We start from the raw sequence: 25,114 nt of genomic DNA, 5'->3' as shown, positions 1-25,114 counted from the left end.
TTCACCCTGCAGGGTGTATAATATTTTTGACACTGTCATAGGCCTTTCTTACATATGCTATCACAACACACTGTAGTCTCTAAACAACCCTTCAGTCATTTTCCTTGCCCTCCATTTCAGAATAATAGTGTTTTAAACCAATAACTCGACATTAGCATTGGCAATAAATAAATAAATAAAAAGCGCAGCTTTCCAGCCCTTATCTGATTTGGCCACGCTCGGCTGCAAATCGGTGTCTATCAGGAGGACCATCTTCCTCTAGTCGTGGGAGCGGGGGATTGGGTGGAGCCTCACAAGTGCTCTTCATCTTAGAACAGCTCTTCATCTAAATCCGGCCTTGGTTAGTCTCCAGTATATTCCGATTCACCCCATACCAGGGGAGCATGATCATCCTGATACCTTCATGTATGGAAATATACCGCTTTGTTAACCGAGATCCGGGTGCAGGGTTTTTAAAGATGGGATGATCTGTTATTAGATTAAAATGCCGTACAGCGGGAACAACATAAGCAAGGTAGCAGCACCCCGTCCAATGATGGTGGTCAATCAGCCGTCTTACCACACTTTCATCGTCCGGTGGCATCCACGGTAACCACCGATAAACCCATGATCCACATATAAAATAGGTGCCATTAACTGGTCGGGGTGGGCCGGAGGTGGCACCTACGTCGATCATAAAAACATAGAAAATAGAAACATAGAAAATAGGTGCAGGATTATACCATTTGGTCCTTCGAGCCTGCACCGCCATTCAATATGATCATGGCTGATCATCCAACTCAGTATCCCATACCTGCTTCTCTCCATACCCCCTGATCTCTTTAGCCACAAGGGTCACATCTAACTCCCTCTTAAATATAGCCAATGAACTGGCCTCAACTGCCATCTGTGGCAGTGAATTCCACAGATTCACTACTCTCTGTGTAGAAAATGATTTTCTCATCTCGGTCCTAAAAGAATTCCCTCTTATCCTTAAACAGTGACCCCTTGTTCTGGACTCCCCAAACATCGGGAATAATCTTCCTGCATCTAGCCTGTCCAACCCCTTAAGAATTTTGTTATGTTTCTATAAGATCACCACTCAATCTTCTAAATTCTAACGAGTACAAGCCAAATATATCCAGTCTTTCTTCATATGAAAGTCCTGCCATCCCAGGAATCAGTCTTGTGAACCTTCTCTGTACTCCCTCTATGGCATCGTTGTGCATGAACTATTTACCAGGTAAACTCCTGTGCGCAGTATAGTCGCACAAACCCAGCAGGACTGGTCAATAGGGATGAAACATCGTGCGTACAAGTGAGCCGCTTTAAGATATACATTTGTCCCCCGTGGATCAGTTGGTGAGGCCAGGGAACTGATAACAATAAACATTGTCCACCACAGAGCCATGGCAAGAGGGTCTTTATTCTTGGGTCAGTGCAGTTGTCTTTTTGCAGTCAGAGTGATGTACCCACCGAGGGTGTCCTTCTACCTTAACGGTTGTGGGAGTGGTGATAAGTACCAGATGTGGACTATACTGGACTCGCTGGATGTCCCTATCCAGCTATCTAGCAAGTTAAACAATTAATCCAATAAAGACCCGTAGACACGAGATGTCGTTGATTCTTTACTGTTATCAACTGTGAAACTGTAACATACAAGCAGAAAGGGAAACCGCATATTTAGTAACGTTATACACTTGGTATAGAAACATAAACTATGATGCCACCACTAAATACAATGCTGTTATGTAAGAAACCAGCCAGGGCACATGAAACATTCTTAACTGTTAATAATAGCAATCCTGCACAATAACGTATAAAGCTGCTGTTACACAAACATGATTACTCACAGACAATGCGTCTAACAAACTGGTGCAGTGGGATGGCAGCAAATTACACACTAGAATTACAGTCTGCACCATGCGGTACTGTCCCTGAGCTGGGCTTCCTGGTTTATGACAACTTCCTGCCTAACAGGAAAGGTAACCCAAAGCTGTAGGAACCTGAACATCCAGCAGGTGGCATTAATACCTGTAAACAGAAAGTGGTCCAGCACACTCCCCGCCTGGGGTCTCCCAGACCCCATGCACATTTCCCATTTAACCCTCAGAGTCCTCGGGAGACAGGAGGAGAACCATTTCGGTGATTGGGCGGACCTAGAGCTTCTGGGGCGGACCGTGACCCGGGGTCAGCTGGGATGTCGTGCGTGGGAACGAACCTCCACTGATGAGATGGCGAAAACTGATGGATGCGTTGGATACAGCTGTGGACGCATGTGTAAATCGCCTCGATCGGTTACAGATGTACCCCAGTACTACTTTGCTGTCCGTGTGGTAGGGGATGTCGTCCATCTCCTTCGCAATCGTCTCTGCGATTTTGACAGCCAAGACCGCTGCGCACAATTCTAGCCTTGGAATAGTGAGCTCTGGCTGGGTTGCTAGCTTTGCTTTGCCAAAGATGAAGCCCACCTCCGTTATTCCGTCTTCGGTGAGGACCCTCGGATAGGCAACTGCGTATCTTGGCTTGCCTGATGCGTCCGAGAACAGATAGAGCTCCTGTTGTAGCATGCTCAACTTTGAGAATGTGTAGGGCCGTGGAATCTGTCGCATCTGTAGATCCTGGAATATGTCCCTCCGGTTGGGTAGGTCTATGTGCTCCACCAATACCTACATCGCGAACAACTACCCATCCCAGATCCAGCTTCTGGGCGTACGGGGCATTGTTGGGACCGTTAATTAGTTTCCTCACTTTATGCACCTGCAGAATATCTCTTCCCAATAGGAGCAGTATTTTGGCGTTTGGGTCCAGTGGAGGAATCGCGTTGGCAATGCATCTGAGATGGCTGTGGTGACGCGCAATGTTGGGAGTGGGGATCTCGGCACGGTTGTTAGGCACTTGATTGCATTCTAGGAGTGGAGGAAGAGGGAGCAATGTCTTCTCATCCACAGACTCCACCATGTAACCGCAGGCTGTTCTACCTGCAGTCTGCTTAAGGCCGGCACATGTCCGCAGTGAATATGGCTTAAGATTGCCTTTAACCCCAAAGATATTGAAAAACTCGGATGTTGCAAGAGAGCGGTTGCTCTCTTCATCTAAGATGGCGTACATCCTGCGTGCCTCTTGGCGACGTCCTTCTGGATAGACTGAGATGAGACATATCTTAGCGGATGCTCTCGCGCTGACCCCATCACCGCACACCTCCGTGCATGTGGAGGTGATCTCCTGGTTTACTGCTACCTCTTCCCCCCCGCCATGCTCGGATGCGGGGGGAGATGGCTCGGACTTCCAGGGGGCTGGGCCTGGATGTAGAGTGGAGAGGTGTCTGTCACTGTTGCACTCGGTACATTTCACTTCTGCTGTACAGTTCTTGGCGAAATGACTTGTAGAGGAGCAGCAGCGGAAACAAATGGAATGTTCCTTAAGGAAGTGTTTGCGGTCTTCCAGGCTCTTTTCTCTGAGGGATCTGCACTTCTTTAATGGATGAATCTTGGCATGAATGGGACACTGCTTTGATGGGTCACTGGATTTCTGTGTCTCAGGAGCTGTTGGAGATGCTTGTGTCCTGTGGACGGAGACGAGAGTTTTACCATGTCTCTCTATGTTATCCCTCTGGACGATTGCTGGACGAGAGAGGCAAAGATTGAAGCTGGGATCCGTTCTGGTTTTTGCCTCCGCACGGATAAAGTCGGCAAACACTTTAAATGGGGGGAAAGAGATGCGGTGGCGGCGTTTATAATTGGATCCAAATTCAGTCCACTTTTCCTGGATGTTATAAGAAAGCTTCTCAACAATCGGTGCAACTCCCCTGGAGGTATCAAGGTAAGACAAACCAGGTAGATACCCATCGGCCTTTGCCGCTTCGATTTCTGACAGAAGGTCCCCGAGCTCACGTAGCTTGTATGGCTCCTTGATGGTGATCCTGGGAAAGTTCTCGAGCTTGGTAAAGAGGGCATGCTCGATAGACTCGGGTGAACCATAAGTTTCTTCGAGCCTCTGCCAAGCCATCTTCAAACCTGCTTTAGGATTCCTCATGTTGACAGCCTTAATTCTTGTTGCCTGCTCCGAGGATTCTTTCCCAAGCCATTTTACCAAAAGATCGAGCTCCTCTCCGGGTGAAAGGCCCAGGCCTTCTATGGCATTTTGGAAGGAGGATCTCCAAGCCCAGTAATTCTCAAGCTTGTCGTTAAAGGCCGTCAATCCTGTTGTAACGAGCTGGCTGCGGGCAAGGTATCTGGCGAGGTCCATGGTGGTGGGATTGATATCGTTGGTGGCTTGAGGAGAGTTGTTAGAGCCGCTATGCAGAAAGGTTGCCGTTGGCTTTCTATCCTCCAATTTATGATCCACGTTTCCTTGCACATTACTGGGATTGTGATGACTATGAAATGAACTGGCCAGATTAGATTTGGTCTGGTGAATGGGCGGCAATGGGCAAAATACTATGCTACCACTCTCGATATCATAATCAGTGACATGTTGGATTGACTTTATGCTGGCTTGCTCTATGACGTAGTCCAGAGTACGCTCGTGCTGGTTTTGAGGGCGAGCAGGGCTCGGTGATCTATCACGTGACCCTTGTTCTGCTATTAAACCTGCTTCTATGGTGTCGGCCTCTGCAATGGCTGCTTCCATCTCTTTTTCTTGCTGCAAGGCCTCTAAGGTCGCCTGCATCCGCACAGCCTCGACCTGAATACGTGCAGCGTCGACCTTGATATCTATCTCTCTCTGAGCGTATGCTGCTCTAGCTTCGGCTGCTTTTGCTTTAGCCCGTGCTTTAAGGGCGGCCATGCTGGCACTGGAGCTGGCTGCAGAGCAGTACGAACGAACCCTGAGGGACTTGGCTTCATTCTGTGAAGCGTTGTCTTGGTTGCTTGTTGCCATGGCGTTGAGGTGTGGATGGGCAATGTGATGATGTGAGCCACCCTGTAGTACAGCTTGTTGTGGTGCTGTCTTTTCACTATACTGGACTCGCTGGATGTCCCTATCCAGCTATCTAGTAAGTTAAACAATTAATCCAATAAAGACCCGTAGACACGAGATGTCGTTGATTCTTTACTGTTTTCAACTGTGAAACTGTAAAATACAAGCAGAAAGGGAAACCGCATATTTAGTAACGTTATACACTTGGTATAGAAACATAAACTATGATGCCACCACTAAATACAATGCTGTTATGTAAGAAACCAGCCAGGGCACATGAAACATTCTTAACTGTTAATAATAGCAATCCTGCACAATAACGTATAAAGCTGCTGTTACACAAATATGATTACTCACAGACAATGCGTCTAACAAACTGGTGCAGTGGGATGGCAGCAAATTGCACACTAGATTTACAGTCTGCACCATGCGGTACTGTCCCTGAGCTAGGCTTCCTGGTTTATGACAACTTCCTGCCTAACAGGAAAGGTAACCCAAAGCTGTAGGAACCTGAACATCCAGCAGGTGGCATTAATACCTGTAAACAGAAAGTGGTCCAGCACATGGACCTTTCCAGCGGTTTCCCAATTTCTTCCGATCCCAGTTACATATCAGGGCGTAGTCGCCAGCCTGTAGTCATCCTTCTTTAGGCGATTCGTCTAAAGACCGTTTTGCTTCCCAAACCTGTGAATGCAAAGCTGACAGGAAATCTGTTAATAATTGCATGTACACTAACAATCGTTCATCCAAGACATGGAGATCATAGGTTATTTCAACATTTTCTGCGACTCCCCTGGGAGTCCTGAGAGGTCCTCCATACATTACTTCAGCAGGGGTCAATTGTGTGGTAAAATGGGGGGGGTGACATGCATAGCAAACAAAGCCATAGGTAAAACCTGGACCCAGTTAAGTTTTGTTTTCAGTTAGCTTAGCAATCTTGTTGTTTAAAGTTCCATTAGCTCGTTCTACAATGCCTGCAGCTTGCGGGTGGTGTACACAGTGGAATTGTTGTCATATGTTCAATTGTTTACACATTTCATCATTTACTTTAGCCGTAAAGTGGGGTCCATTGTCTGAACTGATAATAGCAGGCAATCCAAATCTTGGTATTATCTCACGTAGTAAAACACCAACAGTAGACTGGACTGTGGCATTAGTAGTAGGGACTGCTTCAACCTATTGACTGAAAAGATCTATAATAACTAAGCAATGTTTATAATTATGCATTCTAGATAGATCAATAAAATTAATTTGTATGCACTGAAAGGGCGGTGCGGTAAAGGCGTATGTCCTGGTTCAGTCCGCACGGCTCTCCCAGGGTTGTGTCTTTGGCACACCTGACATTGGGCCACAATTTGTAGTACTTTTGTCAAATGAGGGTGCCACCATGTGACTTTACAATTTTCTAACATTCCCCCCTTACCACCATGTGTAAGGGAGTGTACATAATGTACCAAAATAGGCAATAAAATCGGATGACAATTCGCCTGGCGCCATGTGTCAATTTCCCTTGCTGGGGCGTCTCCCTGAATTTGCAAGATTTCCTGCATGTCTGGGAAGCCAAGGGCTGAGTGAAAAACACCCAAAACTACCGGGGGCACTACAAGGGTCTGAGCAATCGCTGCGTCGAATTGCAGCGCAATTGGCAGTTTGGTTGCCGCAGGAAATCTGATAATTAGAGGGCGTGTGTGCAGCGCACTTAACTACTACTAACTGCGCAGGTAAGGTATTGGCACATAACAAATTGGAGACTAACAGGGCATTTTTAATGAAAGACCCTTTAGCGGTCAAAATTCCCCGGTGCTGCCAGAGGGCGCCAAAATCGTGAGCAACCCCAAAGGCATATCGGGAATCAGGTTTGCAACCTGTCCAGACATAAGGATACAGGCACGGGCCAATGCAAAAAGCTTTGCCTGTTGTGCAGATAGGGGCTGCTGAAAGCTGCACTTTCAAGGATAACCTGGTCTCTGGTTACTGCATAGCCCGCACATCGGTGGCCCATAGGATCAATAAAGGAGGATCCATCAACAAAGATGTCAGGTGCATCAGGGAAGGGAGTATCAGTAAGATCTGTATGAGACCGAGTAAAAGCATCGTTAAGGGCCAAACAGTCATGGGGCATAGTGGTAGTGTGTGTAGGTACGTCTTGTAAAAAGGTAGCGGGGTTAATAAGGGAACAATGGTAGATAGTCAAGTTTGTGTTGGCCAGTAAGGCTAGCTCAAAATGATCATGCCTGGGACATGTGCTGAGATTGCTGTGAGTTTGTTAATGCAACAACAGCGTGTTCAGTAAAGACAGAAACAGGCTGGTGCAGGGTAATACTAGCAGCAGCACCAACCTGGGCTGGAAGGATTTGTGTACATGGCTGGTACATAGCCGCGGGCAACTGCATCCAACTTAGTAGGCTACTGGTCATCGGAGATTTCCGTGGTACTGTGTCAGTATTGCCGTCGCACAGCCATCTTTTGCAGTAACATAGAGCTGAAACGGTCAGTCGTAAAGTGGTCTTCCTAGTGCTGGAGCTGCAGCCAGGGCATCTTTTAATTCAGTAAACGCTTGCAGCTGTTCCGCCGTCATAGTGTATTTCTGCAGTGCTTTAATGGAAGATAAGGTGAGAGGTGTTGAGAATACAGAGCCACATTTGGAATCCATTGTCGACAAAAGTTCACGAGTCCCAGAAAGGCTCTCATGTCCTTGGGCGTTGTAGGTGGCTCGAACTGCAGAGTCGAAAGCAGGCGATTCTGGGTAAGCGATCTTTCCGTAGCACTGATGGTGACACCTGGAAAAAGGTCTGAAGACTGATTAGATTTCACTTTCCACTTAGGTATCACGTAGCCTAAGGAATGCAGGGCTAGCAGCAGTGTCTGTGTGCCTTGTTCATTTGCCTCTGCAGATGGGCTGGCCAGTAGCAGATCATCGACGTATTGCATTACAGTAGAGCCACTGGTCAGCTGAGCGTCCTGTAGCTGTGAATTTAAAACTTGCGAGAAGATAGTAGGTGAGTGGACGAAACCTTGTGGAAGCCGAGTCCACGCATATTGTTGGCCCTCATAGGTAAATGCAAATAAGTACTGAGAGTCCGGGTGCAATGGGATGGCGATAAAGGCGTGTTGTAAATCTATAATTGTGAACACCGAAGGATTTGCAGGAATCAGGCTAATGATGGTAGCTGGATTGGGAACTAAAGGGCCTGTCCCACTTACGTGTCCTTGGCACGCAAATTACGTGACCTCGTGGCCGCGTTGAACCGCGATGGTCCTGCGAAGGTCGGGCGCGATTTCATGTGTTCGCACAGCCGTCTGGAGAGCGTGACGTCATTTGAAGATGAACACAAAGCTGGAGTAACTCAGTGGGACCGGCAGGATTTCTGGAGAGAAGCAATGGGTGACGTTTTGTGTCGAGACTCTTCTTCAGTCTGAAAAGAAGGGTCTTGACCCGAAAGGTCACCCATTGCTTCTCTCCAGAGATCCTGCCGGTCCCGCTGAGTTACTCCTGCATTTTGTTTCTATCTTCAATTTTCTTGGCCCCACTCAGGGAGTAGAAGTGGGGGCGGATCCGGACCGCAACGGCCATGAGCCCCAGGCCGAGCTCGGCGATCGTTTGCCTGCTTCTGCTGCTGTTGAAGGTGAGATGTTGCGTCGAGCCAGGGTCTTGGGCCTGTCCCACTTTGGCCATCAGTTCCTCGACAGGCCGTTGTCGTGCAAAGATTTTGTTCACTACAAAAACTTTGGAGCCCCGTGCGATGTCGCACACAACTAAGGTACCAAGTTCTAAGCGGAAGCTCAGAGGGGATAGAGCCTTTTCTGTTGCTGCTCCAGCACTCTGGAACACCTTGCCGTTGCACATCAGACAGGCCCCCTCACTGTCCATCTTCAAATCCACCCTAAAAACTCATTTTTATTCTCTGGCTTTCGACACTCGCTGAGACATTGCTCCTGTTTTTAGTGCTTTTAATGTCTTTTAATTTTTACTGTTTTATAGTCCTTTGTTTTACGGTTTTTAATGGTTTGTAATAACTTCTTGTCCATGAGTTCTCATGTACAGCACTTTGTGGCAACTGCAGTTGTTTAAAGTGCTTTATAAATAAAGTTATTATTATTATTATTATAACTACCTGAGAAAGGGTAACATGAGAGGTAGTTATATCTTCAAATAGTGTGCATAGGGTCAGGACAATGGCCCACCACTGTGGTAGCATCCCTGTTTGCAGGACCATAATATTTGATATAGGACCCTCCTCTACCACTATGCCCACGTTAATGCAGGAGATGGTAATGGACAAGCCTGCTAGGCAGCAGTTGATGCCGGTGGTAACTATGAATGGGATGGTACAACATTGATTCTATGCTTGGACCTGAAGAGGTGAGGTTAGGGGGTAACTTCGGGAATTTCCATCAAGTCCAGAGAGTTGTGTGCGAGTGCCGGAAAGAGGGAAGCGGTGTTGGTCAACCAGCTGCTTGTCTTTTTTAAAAATATATTTTTATTGGAATTCTACAGCAAACACATTTCCATAAAACGGGTTTCAGGGATAATGCTATATTTAGCAATGTTACAAAATGTTGAGTTTTGTAAAATTAGGTCCGCAATTTATCACATCAGATAAAGCATAAAAAGAAGTCTAATTTGACACCTAATTCACTTTCATATCTTCAGTATTAAAAATGTTATGCCATTTGCATACTCGGAAATTAGCATCATGTTCCCTATTGCTTTTCTTAACACAAAAGCTGCGATCGAGGACAGTCAAAAGCCTATAACTTTCTTAAAAATCAAGTGAACTGAATGAAATTTTCAGTTATTATAGATTGAAGCTTTCTGGAACAAATATAAAACATCTTACCTGGATGACCTGAAATTAAAGCATGTAATTAGTTAATTACAAAATTGACCGTTGTGATGGAAATAGTAATAAACACCCAGACTGCCTTGAAAATTCAAAAATGTGATATTCTCAAGATCAGAACTTTAATATTATTGTATTATATGCTGTAAATCCATAACAGATAGGTAAATAAATTACAATTTCTAGCAATAGACCAAGTCTTTAAGGAGAAGATCAGTTGCTAGCTGGTACATTGGCATAATCAGCAGCATGTGGGTAGGCGGCGCGACTCTCGTCAGCAGCGGCCTCTGCAGCCCGTCCGCGTTTTTATTATTTTTTGTCTATGTTTCTATGTAGTTTTTGTTATTTTTTGTTGGGGTGTGTGTGGGGGGGGGGTGGGAGGGAGGGGGTAACTTTTAAATCTCTCCCTGCACGGGAGACCCGACCTTTTCTTTGTCGGGTCTCCGTTGTCGTTGGGGCTGCAACGAGGAGCGGCCTCCAACAGGAGAAGACTGGGGACTCTGGTGCCGACTCACCTCGCCGTCACGGAGCTGGCCGAGTCCGGAGCGGGTGGAGTGGTGGTGGAGCGCTGCTGCTGCTGCTGCTGCGGCCCGGCCTCCGGAGATTCGGAGGCTGCAACTGCGGGTCTGGCGGACGGCAGCACCGGGAGCCCGCGGGTCCCTGGAGGGAGACCGCTTTTCAGGGCTCCTGCAACGGCGACTTCTCCCGCCCGAGTTGCGGGGTCGAAGAGCTCCTGGAGCGGGGCCTTACAGCACCGCCCGGCGCGGCTTGGAATGGCCGCGGGACTCTGCGAGCGCACACCGGGGGCTCTAACACCAAGACCCGGTGTGCGACCTTGCATCACCCGGCGTGGCTTTAATGGCCGCGGGACAATCGCCATCGCCAGCAGGGGGCTTTGACTTTGACATCGGGGGGGGGGGGGGGGAGAGTGCAGTGGAGAGATAAGTTTTTTGGCCTTCCATCACAGGGATGTTTATGTAAATTATGTTGTGTCTTGGGTCTATTTGTTTGTAATGTATGGCTGCAGAAACGGCATTTCGTTTGGACCTCAAGGGGTCCAAATGACAATTAAATTGAATCTTGAATCTTGAATCTTGAATCATCAGGTTGTAACCTGTACACCTTGTTTTTCCTCAACTTTTCAATGTTGGCATTGTAAACTACAAGTTTTTGCTCTTCAAACCACGCATGATATGCCTTTCTGCACACTACTTTCTCATTAAGAATGTCCCGTAGATTCAATTTCTTAGGAAAAGGACATTATCCTAAAAAAAATAGCCTAAGTATCCAAATAACAAACTAATCCCATTCACACAAGAATTCACAATATAACATGATTTTTCAATCTCACTGTCATGAATTTATATACCAGATGGAAGGAATTTTATGTTTAATTCCCATAAACTAATCTAGAAACATCCACTCTATATAATTAAAATTATTATTTGTTTGCACAATACATGGGACTAAAACTGATCTCTCTCTCTCTCGCTCCCTTCTTTCCTCACTCTTACCATCCCCATCCCTCACCACTCTTTCCCCCTACCCCTCCCCCTCCCTCCACACTATCTCCCCCCTCCCTCTCTCTCTCCCCACTCCCCCCACCCTCTCTCCCCCTGCCCCACCCTCTCCCCCATCCTCTTTCCCCCCTCCACCCACCCTCTCTCACCCCCTCCCCTACCCCTCTCCTCCTCCCTTTCCCCCCTCACTCCCCCTCTCCATCTCTCCTCACCCCTCTCCCTCCTTCCCCTCCCACTGCTCTCTACTCTATTTTTCCCCCCAACCGTTCATAGAAACATAGAAACATAGAAAGTAGGTGCGAGAGCAGACCACCAGGTCCATCGAGCCCGCACCGCCACTCGCTCATGGCTGAACACTAAACAGACACACTTACCCACAAACAGTAGACACAAGACACAGAACACAAGACACTACCCTCCCCTTTATACCGCTATCACCCTCTCCACCCCAAGAACCTCGTGATCTCCTGGGGGAGGCAAAAAACCGGATAAAAACCCAGGTCCAATTCGGGAAAAAAATCCGGGAAATTCCTCTCCGACCCCAATCTAGGCGATCGACACTTGTCCAGGAGATCACTCAGGTCTTACTATACTAACCATACCTAGGTCCATATCCCTGCCCTCTCCCCGTAGCCCCTTATCCCCTTGGCAGCTAAAAAAACATCTATTTTAGTCTTAAATATATTTAAAGTTTCTGCTTCCACTGCTCCCTGGGGCAGTGAATTCCATAAATTAACCACCCTCTGGGTGAAGAAGTTCTTCCTCATCTCAGTTTTAAAAGAGCCCCCCCTTATTCTGCAACTATGTCCCCTAGTTCTAGTTTCCCCGATCATTGGGAACATCCTCGGTGCATCCAGCCGATCAAGGCCCCTCACGATCTTATATGTTTCAATGAGATCGCCTCTCATTCTTCTAAACTCCAAAGAGTAGAGTTCCAGCCTACTTAACCTTTCCTCATATGTCAATCCCCTCATTGCAGGAATTAATCTTGTAAACCTTCGCTGCACTGCCTCCAGGGCTAGTACATCCTTTCTTAAGTATGGACCCCAGAACTGTACACAGTATTCCAAATGTGGTCTCACTAATACTGTGTACAGCTGCAGCAAGACCTCCGTGTTTTTATACTCAATCCCCCTAGCAATAAAGGCCAAAACTCCATTGGCCTTCCTGATTGCTTGCTGCACCTGCATACTAACTTTCAGTGATTCATGTACTAATACCCCTAGATCCCTTTGCGTTGCATTACAACGCAGCTCCTCCTCATTTAGAAAATAACTTGCCCTATCATTTTTTTTCCCAAAGTGAATGACTTCACATTTATTAGTATTAAATTTCATCTGCCAAGTTGTTGCCCACTCACCTAGCTTATCTATATCCTTTTGCAGACTCTTCCTATCCTCCTCATCCCCTACTTTTCCTCCCATTTTTGTATCGTCCGCAAATTTTGATATATTACACTTGGTTCCCTCCTCCAAATCATTTATATAAATTGTGAACAACTGGGGTCCCAGCACCGACCCTTGCGGAACCCCGCTAGTTACCGGTTGCCATCCCGAGTATGAACCATTTATCCCCACTCTCTGCTTCCTATTTGTTAGCCAATCCTCTACCCATGCTAATATATTACCCCCAATCCCATAATTTTTTATTTTTAGCAATAGTCTCTTATGTGGCACCTTGTCAAAAGCCTTTTGGAAGTCCAAGTATACCACATCCACCGGTTCCCCTTTATCCACCCGGGTTGTTACTTCCTCAAAGAATTCGAGCAGATTCGTTAAACAGGACTTCCCCTTCACAAAACCATGCTGGTTCTGTCCGATGAAGTCATGTTTATCCAAGTGCCCCGTTAGTGTTTCTTTAATAATTGTCTCTAACATTTTACCCACCACCGATGTTAGACTAACCGGTCTATAGTTACCCGCCTTCTGTTTACTTCCTTTTTTAAATATAGGTGTTACATTGGCCATTTTCCAATCCACTGGGACCGTTCCTGCCTCCAGGGAGTTTTGGAAAATTATCACCAATGCATCCACAATCCCCACCGCTATCTCCCTCAAGACCCTTGGATGTAATCCATCAGGCCCAGGGGATTTATCCTCCTTCAGTCTCATTAATTTCCCTAATACCACCTCCTTGGTGATCTTAATAGTATTTAGCTCCTCCATTCCTACCGCCCCCTGTTTATCCAGCGTTGGAATATTTTTTGTGTCTTCTATGGTGAAGACTGATACAAAATACTCGTTTAATGCCTTTGCCATTTCCATGTTCCCCACCAACAACTCTCCAGTCTCACCCTCCAATGGACCAACGTTCACCTTAGCCACCCTTTTTCTTTTTATATAGCTATAAAAACTCTTACTATTAGTTTTTATGTTGTTCGCTAAATTCCTTTCATAGTCTATTTTCCCCGTCTTAATTAATCTCTTAGTTATTTTTTGCTGACCTTTAAATGCTTCCCAATCCTCTACCCTCCCACTATCTCTGGCTACCTTATATGCCCTTGCCTTCAGCCGAATACTATCCTTTATAGTTTTACTGAGCCATGGCTGACTGTTCTTACCCTTACCCCTTTTTTTCTTCATAGGAATAAATTTTTCTTGAAGGTTATACAGTATACCCTTAAACGTACACCACTGCTCATGTACCGTCTTATTCTTGAGTCTGCTATCCCAGTCAACTTTGATCAGCTCAGTCCTCATACCTTCATAATCCCCCTTATTTAGACTAAGCACCCTAGCCTGAGTTTCAACCTGCTCCCCTTCTATTTGAATATGGAATTCGACCATATTGTGGTCACTTGTTCCCAACGAGTCCCTAACTATGACATTTTTAATTAATCCTGCTTCATTACACAGGACCAGATCCAAGATTGCCTCCCCCCTTGTCGGTTCTGTGACATACTGTTCTAGGAACCCGTCTCTAATACATTCTATAAACTCTTCCTCTAGTCTACCCTGCCCAGTTTGGTTTGCCCAATTAATATGAAAATTGAAGTCCCCCATGATTACAGCAGTTCCCTTTTTACATGCGTCAACTATTTGCAGATTTATGTTCTGACTAACAGCGTCACAGCTATTTGGAGGTCTATAAATTACACCCACTAGTGTTTTTTTTTTCCTTATTATTATTCTCTATCTGTACCCAAGCTGTTTCACTATCCTGATCCTTCAACGCAATATCCTTCCTCTCTATTGCCGTTATTCCCTCCCTTATTAAAAGGGCCACCCCTCCTCCCTTTCTTTCCTGTCTATCTTTCCTAATTGTCGAGTACCCCTCTATATTTAACTCCCAGTCCTGATCCCCTTGCAGCCATGTCTCCGTAATGGCCACGATATCATAACTATATATACTTAATTGCACCGTTAATTCATTTATCTTATTACGAATACTCCGTGCATTTAGATAAAGCACTTTCAGATGATTTTTACTACCCTTCCTTTCCGTTTTTGCCCCTTTTACATCTAAAGCTTTATCTTCACACATTCTGTCTCCTGTCACATTTTGACTTTCCGCTTCCCCACTGATACCCTGCTCTATTTCCTCTACCCCTGCCGTTATTACCCCCCTTGATACCTCCCCCCCGCTACTTAGTTTAAAGACCTCTCTACTGCCCTAGTTATATGATTTGCCAGGACCCCAGTCCCAGCACCGTTCAGGTGAAGTCCGTCCTTACAGAACAGATCCCCCCTGTCCCAGTACTGGTGCCAGTGGCCCAAGAAACCAAACCCATTATTCCCACACCAGTCTTTGAGCCACGCATTTAGCTTTTTAATTTTACGTACCCTCGCCGATTTGGCCCGTGGCTCAGGTAGCAATCCGGAGATCAGTACCCTCGAGGTTCTGCTTTTTAATTTATTCCCTAACTGCTCAAACTCCTTCAGCAGATCCTCCTTCCTCGTCCTTCCTATGTCATTGGTCCCCACATGGACCACGACCACTGGATCCTCCCCCTCCCTCTGCAAATTTCTCTCCAGCATCGCAGAGATATCCTTAACCCTAGCACCGGGTAGGCAACACAGCCTTCGGGACATGTTCTGCTGGCCGCAGAGAACCTTATCTACCCCCCGAATAATACTATCCCCTATCACTACGGCATTTCTTCTAACTCCCCCCTCTTGAATGGCCTCCTGATCCACGGTGCTGCAGCCAGGTTGCTCATCCCTCCCACAGCCCCTGATCCCGTCCTTACATTGAGTAAGAGCCTCGGTCATGCTCGTCAGGGACAAGGGCTGTGGCTCCTGCCGCATCTCCTCCTGGTTCCCCCTACCTGCCTCGCTTATGGCCACACCTTCCTTTCCTTGCTCACTGCCTACTGAATTAGTTAAACTGGTCGGTGTGACCATCCCCTGGCACAAAACATCCAGGTAATACTCCCCCTCCCTGATGTACCGCAGCGTATGAAGTTGGGTCTCCAGCTCATCAATGCGGAGCTGGAGTTCCTCTAGCCTCAAACACTTACTGCAGCTGTAGGGATCTTCTACATCAATGGTGTCGACAAATTCCCACATCTCGCAGTATTGGCACATCTCCTGACCGCCCATCTTATATAAGTAATTAACTGGTCCTATTTAAGAATCCCCTACTGTATTGATACACCCCTTATTTATATAATCCTACCTCCTATAAATGGGAAAGTACTCACCCCAGCCGTAAATTACCTACTGGTTTGGCTGTCTAGTGGTAATTCCGTCCGCTCTTCCTGTCTGGTCCACTGCTCCCTTGCAGTGCGTGGCAAACCTCTTTGCCTCTCCCAGAATCCTTAGCCTCTCAAGCGTATTGCGTGGTCTCCTCTCCTCAGCCTCCTCTCCGAAGACTCTCGAGCCAAAGACTCACACTTTTCTCACAGGGCACTTCCCTCACTAGGCCGCTCACTCACTGCCGCTCGCAAAGAGCTGTCCTGCTTAAATTGACTGATAAATTGCCTATTTACCAATTTACACAGCCAATTCCTCAGTTTTCAACTGGTTTCACCCCTCTCCTCACACTTGGGCTAGAGCCAATCAGTGGTATCTCTAGCTAATCTGTTGCTGCTGTTGTTCCTCCCAAATCTACAGCAGTACTGAACCAATCGCTGCTGAATCATCGCCGCTGTTAACCGCTCCTAACCTCACAGCTGGAAGCGATGGTAAAGTTAACCATTAATTTAAAGAAGCCAAGCTGCTGCTGCATTTACACTGTATGCTCACCCGAGATCCGAACACGTCTGGCCATAGCGGCTGCTGTCAACTTCAAATGGCTGCTGTCCAGCTCTCCCGCGCGCGGCGCCTCTTGCATCGGCTGCAGGCGGCCGAGTCACATCAACACTCCCCACCCGACGCGTGCTGGCATTTGGCTCTCCGACTCCTTCTCCCTCCCGCTGTCCATCTGCGTTCCTGTTCTGTGCCCCTCTCTGTGAACGAGCAGGTTCTGCAGATCCGGAGGTCACCGGGGACAGGCGAGATCCTGGGGAGGTGAAGAGCGGGAGTGGCAGGTTTGAGGGAGAGGAGGGAGTAGGGAGGGAGAGTGGGGAATGGGGGAGGTGAGGAGGGAGAGTGTGGGAATAGAGGGAGAGGAGTGGGGGGTGATAGGGAGTGGGGAATGGACTCCCCCACATCCATCCCTCTCTCACCCCTCTCTCCACCCCTCTCCATATTCCTCCCTCACCCCTCTCCATCTTCCTCTCCTCACCCCTCTCCTCCCCCTCCTCCTTCCACCCTCTCTCACCTCCATCCCCATCCCTCTCCCCCATCCCCCTTCCCTCTCTCCCATCCCCCTACCCCTCTCTCCCTCTTCCACCACTCCCCCTACCCTTCTCCCCTCTCCCTCCCCATTCTTCCACTTCTCTCCTCCTTCCCCCTTAGTGGTTAGTGTGAGTGTGACGCCGCAGCCCCCTCCCCCCGCAAACGCGTGTTGGTGAAACAGACCCAATGGGTCTGCAGTTGGTCTAGTCTATATATTAAAACTGTGTGTGTGTTTGTGTGTGTGTGGGTGTATGTCAGATTCCATTTTCAGATTAGATTTTTGCCCTTTGATTCCTTGGTCCACCAACAACACACGCTGAAACGCCAAGATTTTTTACATTTCGGTAGAGATTTCACTTTTACATCCTCAGATCCACTCCTCATTAAATGTCGTTGTGTTTAAGTACACATTTTTAATAAAATTCTTTCCCCCTGACCTAAATGTCAAAATGTAAAAAAAAACACCTCACAGAATGTTGGTGAACGTCCCATCGTGTGATGTCACAATGCCCAATGCTCACAGATGTCCAATCGGAATGGATCTCATTTACATATGCCTTTGCACCAGCCCCAGCCCCCCCCGCCCCCCCCCCCCGCAGCATGTCGAAGCGCGTGATAACGTGTGTGGGAATAGAGAAAGAGGAATGGGGGTGATAGGGAACGTGGAATAGATGGACTTCCCCTGCCCCTCCCCCTCCCACCCCACTCTTTTTTCCTCTCTCCCCACCCCCCTCTCCCCTCCCTCCACACTCTTCCTCCTCCCTCCCCTACCCCATCTCCCTCCTCCCCTCCCTCCCCCATCCCTCCCCCTCCCTCCCACTGTCCCGCAACACACCTTTCTCCACCTCCCTCATCACTGTCTCCTCCTCCTCCTCCCACACCATTCTCTCCCACCCCTCCATCTCCCTCTCTCCCACCCCTCTCCCTCTCCTCCCCCTCCTCCTCCCACCCCTCCCCTCTCCTCCCCCGCCCCCTTCCCCCTACCCCTCTGTCCCTCTTCCACCACTCCCCCTACCCCTCCCTCCCCACCCTTCCACTTCTCTCCCCCCTTACCCAACTCCTCTCTCTCCCCCCCACCCCTCTCTCTCCCACTCACTTTCACCCCCCTCCCCTCCCCTCTCTCCCCCCACCCCCCTTCCCCCCTACCCCCTCTGTCCCTCTTCCCCCTACCACTCTCCCCCTCCCTCCCCACTCTTCCACTCTCGCCCCTTCCCCACCACTCTCCCTCCATCCCCCACCGTCTCTCTCCCCACCCCTCCCTCTCATCCCACATCCCACACCCGCTTCCCCTACCCCTCTCCCCCTCTCGCTCCCCCTACCCCGCTCTTCTCTCTCCCCCCCCCCAATCTCATGTATCCTCCTCCCCCTCTCCCCTCCCTCCCCTCTTCCCCTCCCCCTCCACCCACCTCCCCCCGCCTGTGTGTTTGGAGGGTGATCAGTGTGAGTGTGATGCCGCAGCCCCCAGCCCCCCCAAACGCGCGTTGGCGAAACAGACTCAACGGGTCTGCACTTGGTCTATTATACTTTTAAAACTCTGTGTGTGTGTGTGTGTATGTAATTTTTTTGTCCTTTTGTACTTTTTTGCCCTTTGATTCGTTAGTCCGTGAAAACCACATACAAAAACGCCAAGATTTTACCACTTCGCTAGCGATTTCACTTTTACATTCGCTCATCCACTCCTCATCAGATTTCTGTACACATTTTTAATAAAATCCTTCCCCTCCCCACTCACTAATTTTTTCGCCTCCTGCTGGCCAGCGACCATAACGGCTGCTGCCGCCCGGCTCTCCTCCAAAAACGCCGCCATTTTTCCCATTTCGCCATCGATTTCACTTCCTCCACTCCCCCCACCCCCCGGACCGGCTCTGTCACGCTGGCCGAAGTCAAAGATTCCCTGCTCCCCCCGCTACTTTTCGCCATCCTCGCTGGCTTACATTCTCCGAAAATCCCTCGTGTCAACGGCCTGTCGGCCCACAAGCACATTGAGGGTGTACGCGGTGCCTAGACGGGCATACACAGTGTCTCGACATGGTACACAGCGTCTCGACGTCGTACGCAGCGTCTTGACGGCGTACGCCTAGCGCATGGCGTTGCGCCACAACATCAGGCCGTCCACCCCCTTGCAACCGTGCGTTGCGGGAACAGACCCAATAGGTCTGCACTTGGTCTAGTTTAGTATAAAAATATTGACCATGGGTAGACAATAACACAAAATATAGACGATTTAGATGCTCTTATTGCAGTGAATATGAACCCCATATCGGCAGGAAAAACACTGCCAATTACACAGAGAGTGGTAGCTGTGTGGAATGAGCTTCCAGTGGAAGTGGTGGAGGCAGGTTCGACTTTATCATTTAAAAATAAATGGGATAGGTATATGGACGGGAAAGGAATGGAGGGTTATGGTCTGAGTGCATGTGGATGGGACTAGGGGAGAATAAGTGTTCGGCATGGACTAGAAGGGCCGAGATGGCCTGTTACCGTGCTGTAATTGTTATATGGTTCATCAGTAGCTGGCAATCCGAGGAAGTCCGCCTCCGATAAGCAGGAGAAATCGGCATTTTAATACCGCAACCTTCCCCCCCCCCCCCCCAAGGTGCCAAAGTCACGCACACGGCCAGTGGCAGAACTGCAGCGCAGGTGAAGGTAAGTTTTGTAACATCGCTACTATATGTATACATCATCCACTAATGTTTGTCTTGAATTGCCTCTTTGTGAGATTTGTACAAAACAAATATAGAAACAGGAACACAGTAAAAACTACAAACACTTAGGGAGAGATCCTTTCTTTACCATATAATAAAACATTTGTAAAAATAAAGTCTGGCCTACGAGGCGTTACATAGTTAACCCAGTTTTCCCAGTGTGACACAAATAAATCCAGTTTAAAGTTAACGTATGCTGTTATTTTCTCCATTTTATAAATGTCCATTGTGATGTTCATCCATGCATTCAGAGTTGGGCTCTTCTGTGATAACCATTTCTTTGTGAGGGCTTTCTTTTACCAGCTATCATCAATATATTCAGTAATGAATTATCTTTTTTCCACCAGTCTTCAGGTATGTCAAAAAAACATGGTCTTTCTCTCCAGGGGCATATGACATCTAAAAATGTCTTGTAAGGCATCATGTAACTCTCTCCAAAAATCTTTAATAACAGGGCAATCCCAGGTAATGATCTGCCTTTCCACATTTTCTCCAACAAACTGGAGAGTTCCCACCATAATGGGATTTCGAGAAGGCGTAATAAAATACCGTATCAGGCTTTTCCAATTAAACTTCCTACAGTTTTGTGAGCTGGTACACTTTCATTGATACCTCCATATTGCTGTCCATTCTTCCTTGGATATGATTATCCCGCCTTCCTTCTCCCATTTCATTTTAATATATAAGGTTGAATATGATTTAAGATTCAGTAACCCTTTATACTTACATGAAATAATTTTACTACCAGTATTTGAGTTATACGCTTTCTTAAATAATCCCATCAAACCTATACTCGACTCCGTTATTTTTTTTAACATTTTTATTAACAGTTCCGCATCTGTAAGTATCGATAGAAGTCTTCTTTTTCTAACAGGAATTTTCTTTAAGCATTTCAAAACTTAACAGTGTTCCTTCTTTCATTATGTTACAAAGAGCAGTTATGCCTTTAACTGTCCACTCTTTAAACCTACTATCTAATTTATTAGGAGTAAAGTCTGTGTCATATGTGCACCATTTAAGGATTATATGTCTTCCCCAAAATCGTACTCTGTTATAACTGTTTTCCATATTTTAAGTCAATTTTACACAAGGATTTTCAATAGCATTTATATAGTTTTGTAGGTTGCTGCCAGCTATGATCGCTTGTACAGGAATGGCGAGCGTTCTCTCTTCAATATTTTTCCATTGAGCATCATATGATGGGTTGCACCAGCATATCATGGGTCTTAACTGTGCTGCCTGATAATAGTCTTTGCGAGAGGGTAGACCCCCCCCCCCCCCTTTTCTTTTGTTAACTGTAAGGTTTTGAGATGGGTTCTAGGCCTTTTACCTTGCCATATATATCTTGACAATGTTTTGTCCCATTCATTAAATTGTTTTTGGTTAATGTCTATTGGTAGGGTCTGAAATAAATATAACAGTCTTGGCAATATGTTCATTTTAATAGATTCAATTCTCGAGCTGAGACTTAAGAAAGGAATTAGGTTCCATCTAGCTATATCCTCCTTAATATTTTGGTATATAGGTGAATAGTTGCATTCTGATAGTTCTGTAAAATCCCTTGGTATAATAATGCTCAAATATTTGAGATGTTCTGCTTGCCATGCCAGAGGGTACCTACTTCTGACTTCTCCTGATGGGCTGTAGTTGTATGTAAGCAGTTGTCTTTTACCTATGTTAATCTTGTATCCTGATAGTTGACCGTATTGTTCGAGTGATTGCATCAGTTTAGGTAGAGAGTTTGTTGGTTGCTCCAAATAAATCAAAATGTCATCCACATAACAGGCCAATTTATGTTCAGTCCCTTGAATAGTAATACCTTTTATTTCTACATTTTTTCTTATATATTGAGCTAGTGGTTCCAAATATAATGCAAAGAGTAATGGTGACCAAGCATATCCCTGTCTTGAACCCCTTTCTAGAGAAAAACTCTTTGATAAATATCCGTTAACTTTAATTATAGCAGTGGGCTTATTATATAGTGCCTGTATGGTTTTAATAATAGTGTCATGCAGGCCAGATCTATGTAGAACTCGATAGAGAAAATTCCAGTTCACAAGAGTCGAATGCCTTTTCAGCGTCCACACTTATCACTATTGCTTCAATTTTATTTTTTTGAATGTAGTCCACAATATGTAGTGTCCGTCGTATATTGTCCTGTGTTTGACGTTGCCGAATAAAACTTGGCTGGTCATTGTGTATTAATTTAGGCAAGAACTGTTCTAACCGTGAATAATTTATAATCTACATTAAGAACTGATATTGGTCTAAATGACCCACAGTTTGTTTCATCTTTACCTTCTTTTGGTATGGCAGAGATAATTGCCTCCCTCCAGCTCGGTGGTGTTTGTGCCTTTGGTAAAACCCAGTTTAATGTGCGGAGTATGATAGGTGTTAACTCATCTCTGAATTCCTTATACCATTCTGCCGTATTACCATCAGATCCTGGTGACTGGCTCAGCTTGAGCCTACTAATTGCAATTTTTAATTCACCCTCTGTTATGTCTCCAGTTATTGTCTTGTTTTGTTCTTCATTTAAGGTGGGCAAATCTAAAGAATTCAGAAAGGTGTCTACTTGAGTTTGGCTACCTCCTGGAACTTCAGAATACATAGTTCTTTAGAATACTTCAAAGGCTTCCTGAATTTCATTTAATTTCCTTTTCAATATTTTTGTTCTTGGGTCTCTGATTCTGTGAACAGTATTTTCAGTTATCTTTTTTTTTGTCAGTTTCCACACCAATACTTTCATAGATATAGAACCACTTTCATAGTGACTCTGCTTCAGGAACATTAACTTTTTCTTGATTTCTTATGCAGCCAGATTATTGATTTCATTCCTAGTATTCAATAGACAATAGGTGCAGGAGTAGTCCATTCAGCCGTTCGAGCCAGCACCGCCATTCAATGTGATCATGGCCAATCATCCCCCGTTCCCTGTTCCTGCCTTCTCCCCATAATCCCCCGATTCGGCTATCTTCAAGAGCCCTATCTAGCTCTCTCTTGAAAGTATCCAGAGAACCGGCCTCCAACGTCCAATGTATTCCACACCAGCATCAATTTGTGTTTCCTTTCTAGTTCCTTCAGCTTATTTTGCAAATCCTCAAATGTATTATTCCTTATTTGTTTCTTATATGAAAATATTGCTATAATATTTCCTCTTAGGACAGCTTTCAAAGCATCCCACAAAATAGGGAGAGAGACCTCTACGTTATCACTTCTTCGTTAGTACAGGGGTTTTACTTCTTTCTTTTTCGTATCTTTTTCGAAATTCTTTCTTTTCTTTTTCCTTTCCCTTCTTTCCTTTTTTCTTTTTTCTGATTTACTTATTAGTTTATAAAATGTTAAAACTGAAGCTGTACGAAAATTGTATAATTGTTATGTCGATTACTTTCTCCTTGTACAATTGCTTCTAATAAAATTAATATTAAAAAAAAAAAATTAAAATCACTTCCAGGTGGCGCATATACATTCAGCAACATAACTTGATTCCCATCTATATTCCCCCTTACAAAAATAAATCTACCCTCCTTATTACTCATTTCAAATACTTTCTCCAAATTTAACTTGCTTGAGATGACAGTAGCGCCTCCTCTCCTACATCCCGAAATGTATATTCAAGAAAAAGAGGTTAGTAAAACCCATTCTTTTAAGTTTTTCGTGTTCTTTGTCATTTAGATGGATTTCCTGTAAGTATACTATCTGGGCTTGTTCTTTCCTCATTTTAGTTAGAATTTTGCTGCGTTTGATTGGTGTAGTGGCCATTTGGCCTGTTTTGCATGTCATTGATGATGGCATGTGCCTTTAAATTTTAGACTGCCCGTTATATTGCGGGTGGGATTTATCCTGTGTTTTCGGGCGTGTTTGGAGCTTTGATGCTTGCACAGAAGTTTAACTTTTAGATTAGTTTGGATAGACGATGGGGAAGGTTAACGCGGGGTCCATGCGAGATCAAAAGGAAATTATTCCAATGTAATGGGACACGAGGAGTTTTCTAATGTTTAAAGTAATAAGCTGGAGTTTGATGAAGATTGTAACAATGAGTCTGAAGAAGTTTGGATGTATCTTACTGTTTTCTATCAGCAATAAAGCATTTAGTCATCAAAAGACTGTGTTTTGAAGAAGCTCTGTGAGTGAGCTCACATGGGTTTTGAAGACAACCCCTTCAACCATGCTCATCCATTTAGCGGCTGGGTGCTAATTTCCTGAAAGATATGAAAATCTGCCGCTACATTAAGTTGAAGGTTGAATACCAGTCCCAGAGAGAGGGACAGAGATTAAATTGAATAATACCTCCGTCACAAGAGCGAAACAAGTCCCAGAGATGGACAAAAGATTGGCTAAGATTCTCTGAGAGTTTTTAGCCAGAAGAAAGTGGTTCCAGGAGGGATTGAAGGGCCATTGAAGGGCCTTGAGGTCTATCGACAGCATCAAGACTTATCTGAAGACATCAAAGGATTTGTGAGGACAGCGTTAATTACTCTTTGAATTTGAAATCACAGTTAATTTTAAAAGACTTCTGTAACAGAGCCATCAGAAAATGTTTTTTCAATTTGTCTGGAGATTCTAGCCAGACCAACCTTGGATTGTTTTGAATTGCTTGATAAGCGCATATCATTTGAATTAGCATCATCTTTGAGATGTTCTCTACATTATCAGTATGTTATGGTTTTGAAAAAAATGTTGACAAAGTAAGGCCAGAGCTACTAGCAGAGACTTTTGTTCGATTAATTTAAAGACTTGGCAATCTGCCAAGACCTCTTTAAAATCATGGAATTAGATGAAGAAAGAGCCATGCCAAATGAACCAAAAGGTGGTGATGAAAGATCAATTAGACAACTTCAAGAAACAAATAATACACATACTGCCTGCTTGAGAGAAACCGAGAGAGAGAGAAACAAATTATGGTTGTAGGTTAACAGATTAATTGATACACAGAAGACACTAATGGAATCAGAACAGAACATGATCAAGGTGAAATCTAATATGAGCCAACTATGGAACCTCTGCGAAGAGGTTGCAAAGAAACAGAATGTATTGCTGTGTTCACAGCCGTCTCGGGAAGAAGCCATAAGACACACCCAGTGCTGGGAAGACAAGTAGAAGATATCTAATGGTTTCATTGATAAGGCAGAGATTTGGTTATCTGAAATTATATCACAACTTACGAGCTTATTAGCTGGAAGTGCGAAGCAACAAGGTGCCAGAATGGAAGATGAAAATTCAAGCAGTGAACAGTCTGAAAGTTCAGATGATGAGTCTCCTGCGAAACCCAAAACACAACAAAGTTCGTACAGTGCTGTCGTGTGCGGACGCGGCACCGACATACAAGAAGCCGAAGCAAAGAAGTCGAAGCCAAAGAACCGAATAGAAACGAGGCCGAAACGCCAATAAACCGAAAGAGTCCGAAGCCTACTAACCGAAAGGAT

At 45.8% G+C, this 25,114-nt stretch overlaps 1 protein-coding gene across 1 annotated transcript in view; it reads left to right on the top strand.

Annotated features, from left to right (window-relative positions):
• LOC129699450 (cation channel sperm-associated auxiliary subunit epsilon-like) overlaps positions 1 to 24,811 on the top strand; it is a 77,145-nt gene extending 52,334 nt beyond the window's left edge. Inside the window, exon 6 of the mRNA XM_055639257.1 lies at positions 22,229 to 24,811. Coding sequence (XP_055495232.1) covers positions 22,229 to 22,267 — 39 coding nt within the window. The 3' untranslated portion in view covers positions 22,268 to 24,811. The remainder of the gene's footprint in view (positions 1 to 22,228) is intronic.
• The last annotated feature ends 303 nt before the right edge of the window (positions 24,812 to 25,114 follow it).

The sequence above is a fragment of the Leucoraja erinacea genome, chromosome 8, assembly GCF_028641065.1.
Source record: "Leucoraja erinacea ecotype New England chromosome 8, Leri_hhj_1, whole genome shotgun sequence".
NCBI classification, from domain to species: Eukaryota; Metazoa; Chordata; class Chondrichthyes; order Rajiformes; family Rajidae; genus Leucoraja; species Leucoraja erinaceus.
This window is presented reverse-complemented; position numbering and strand designations above follow the sequence as displayed.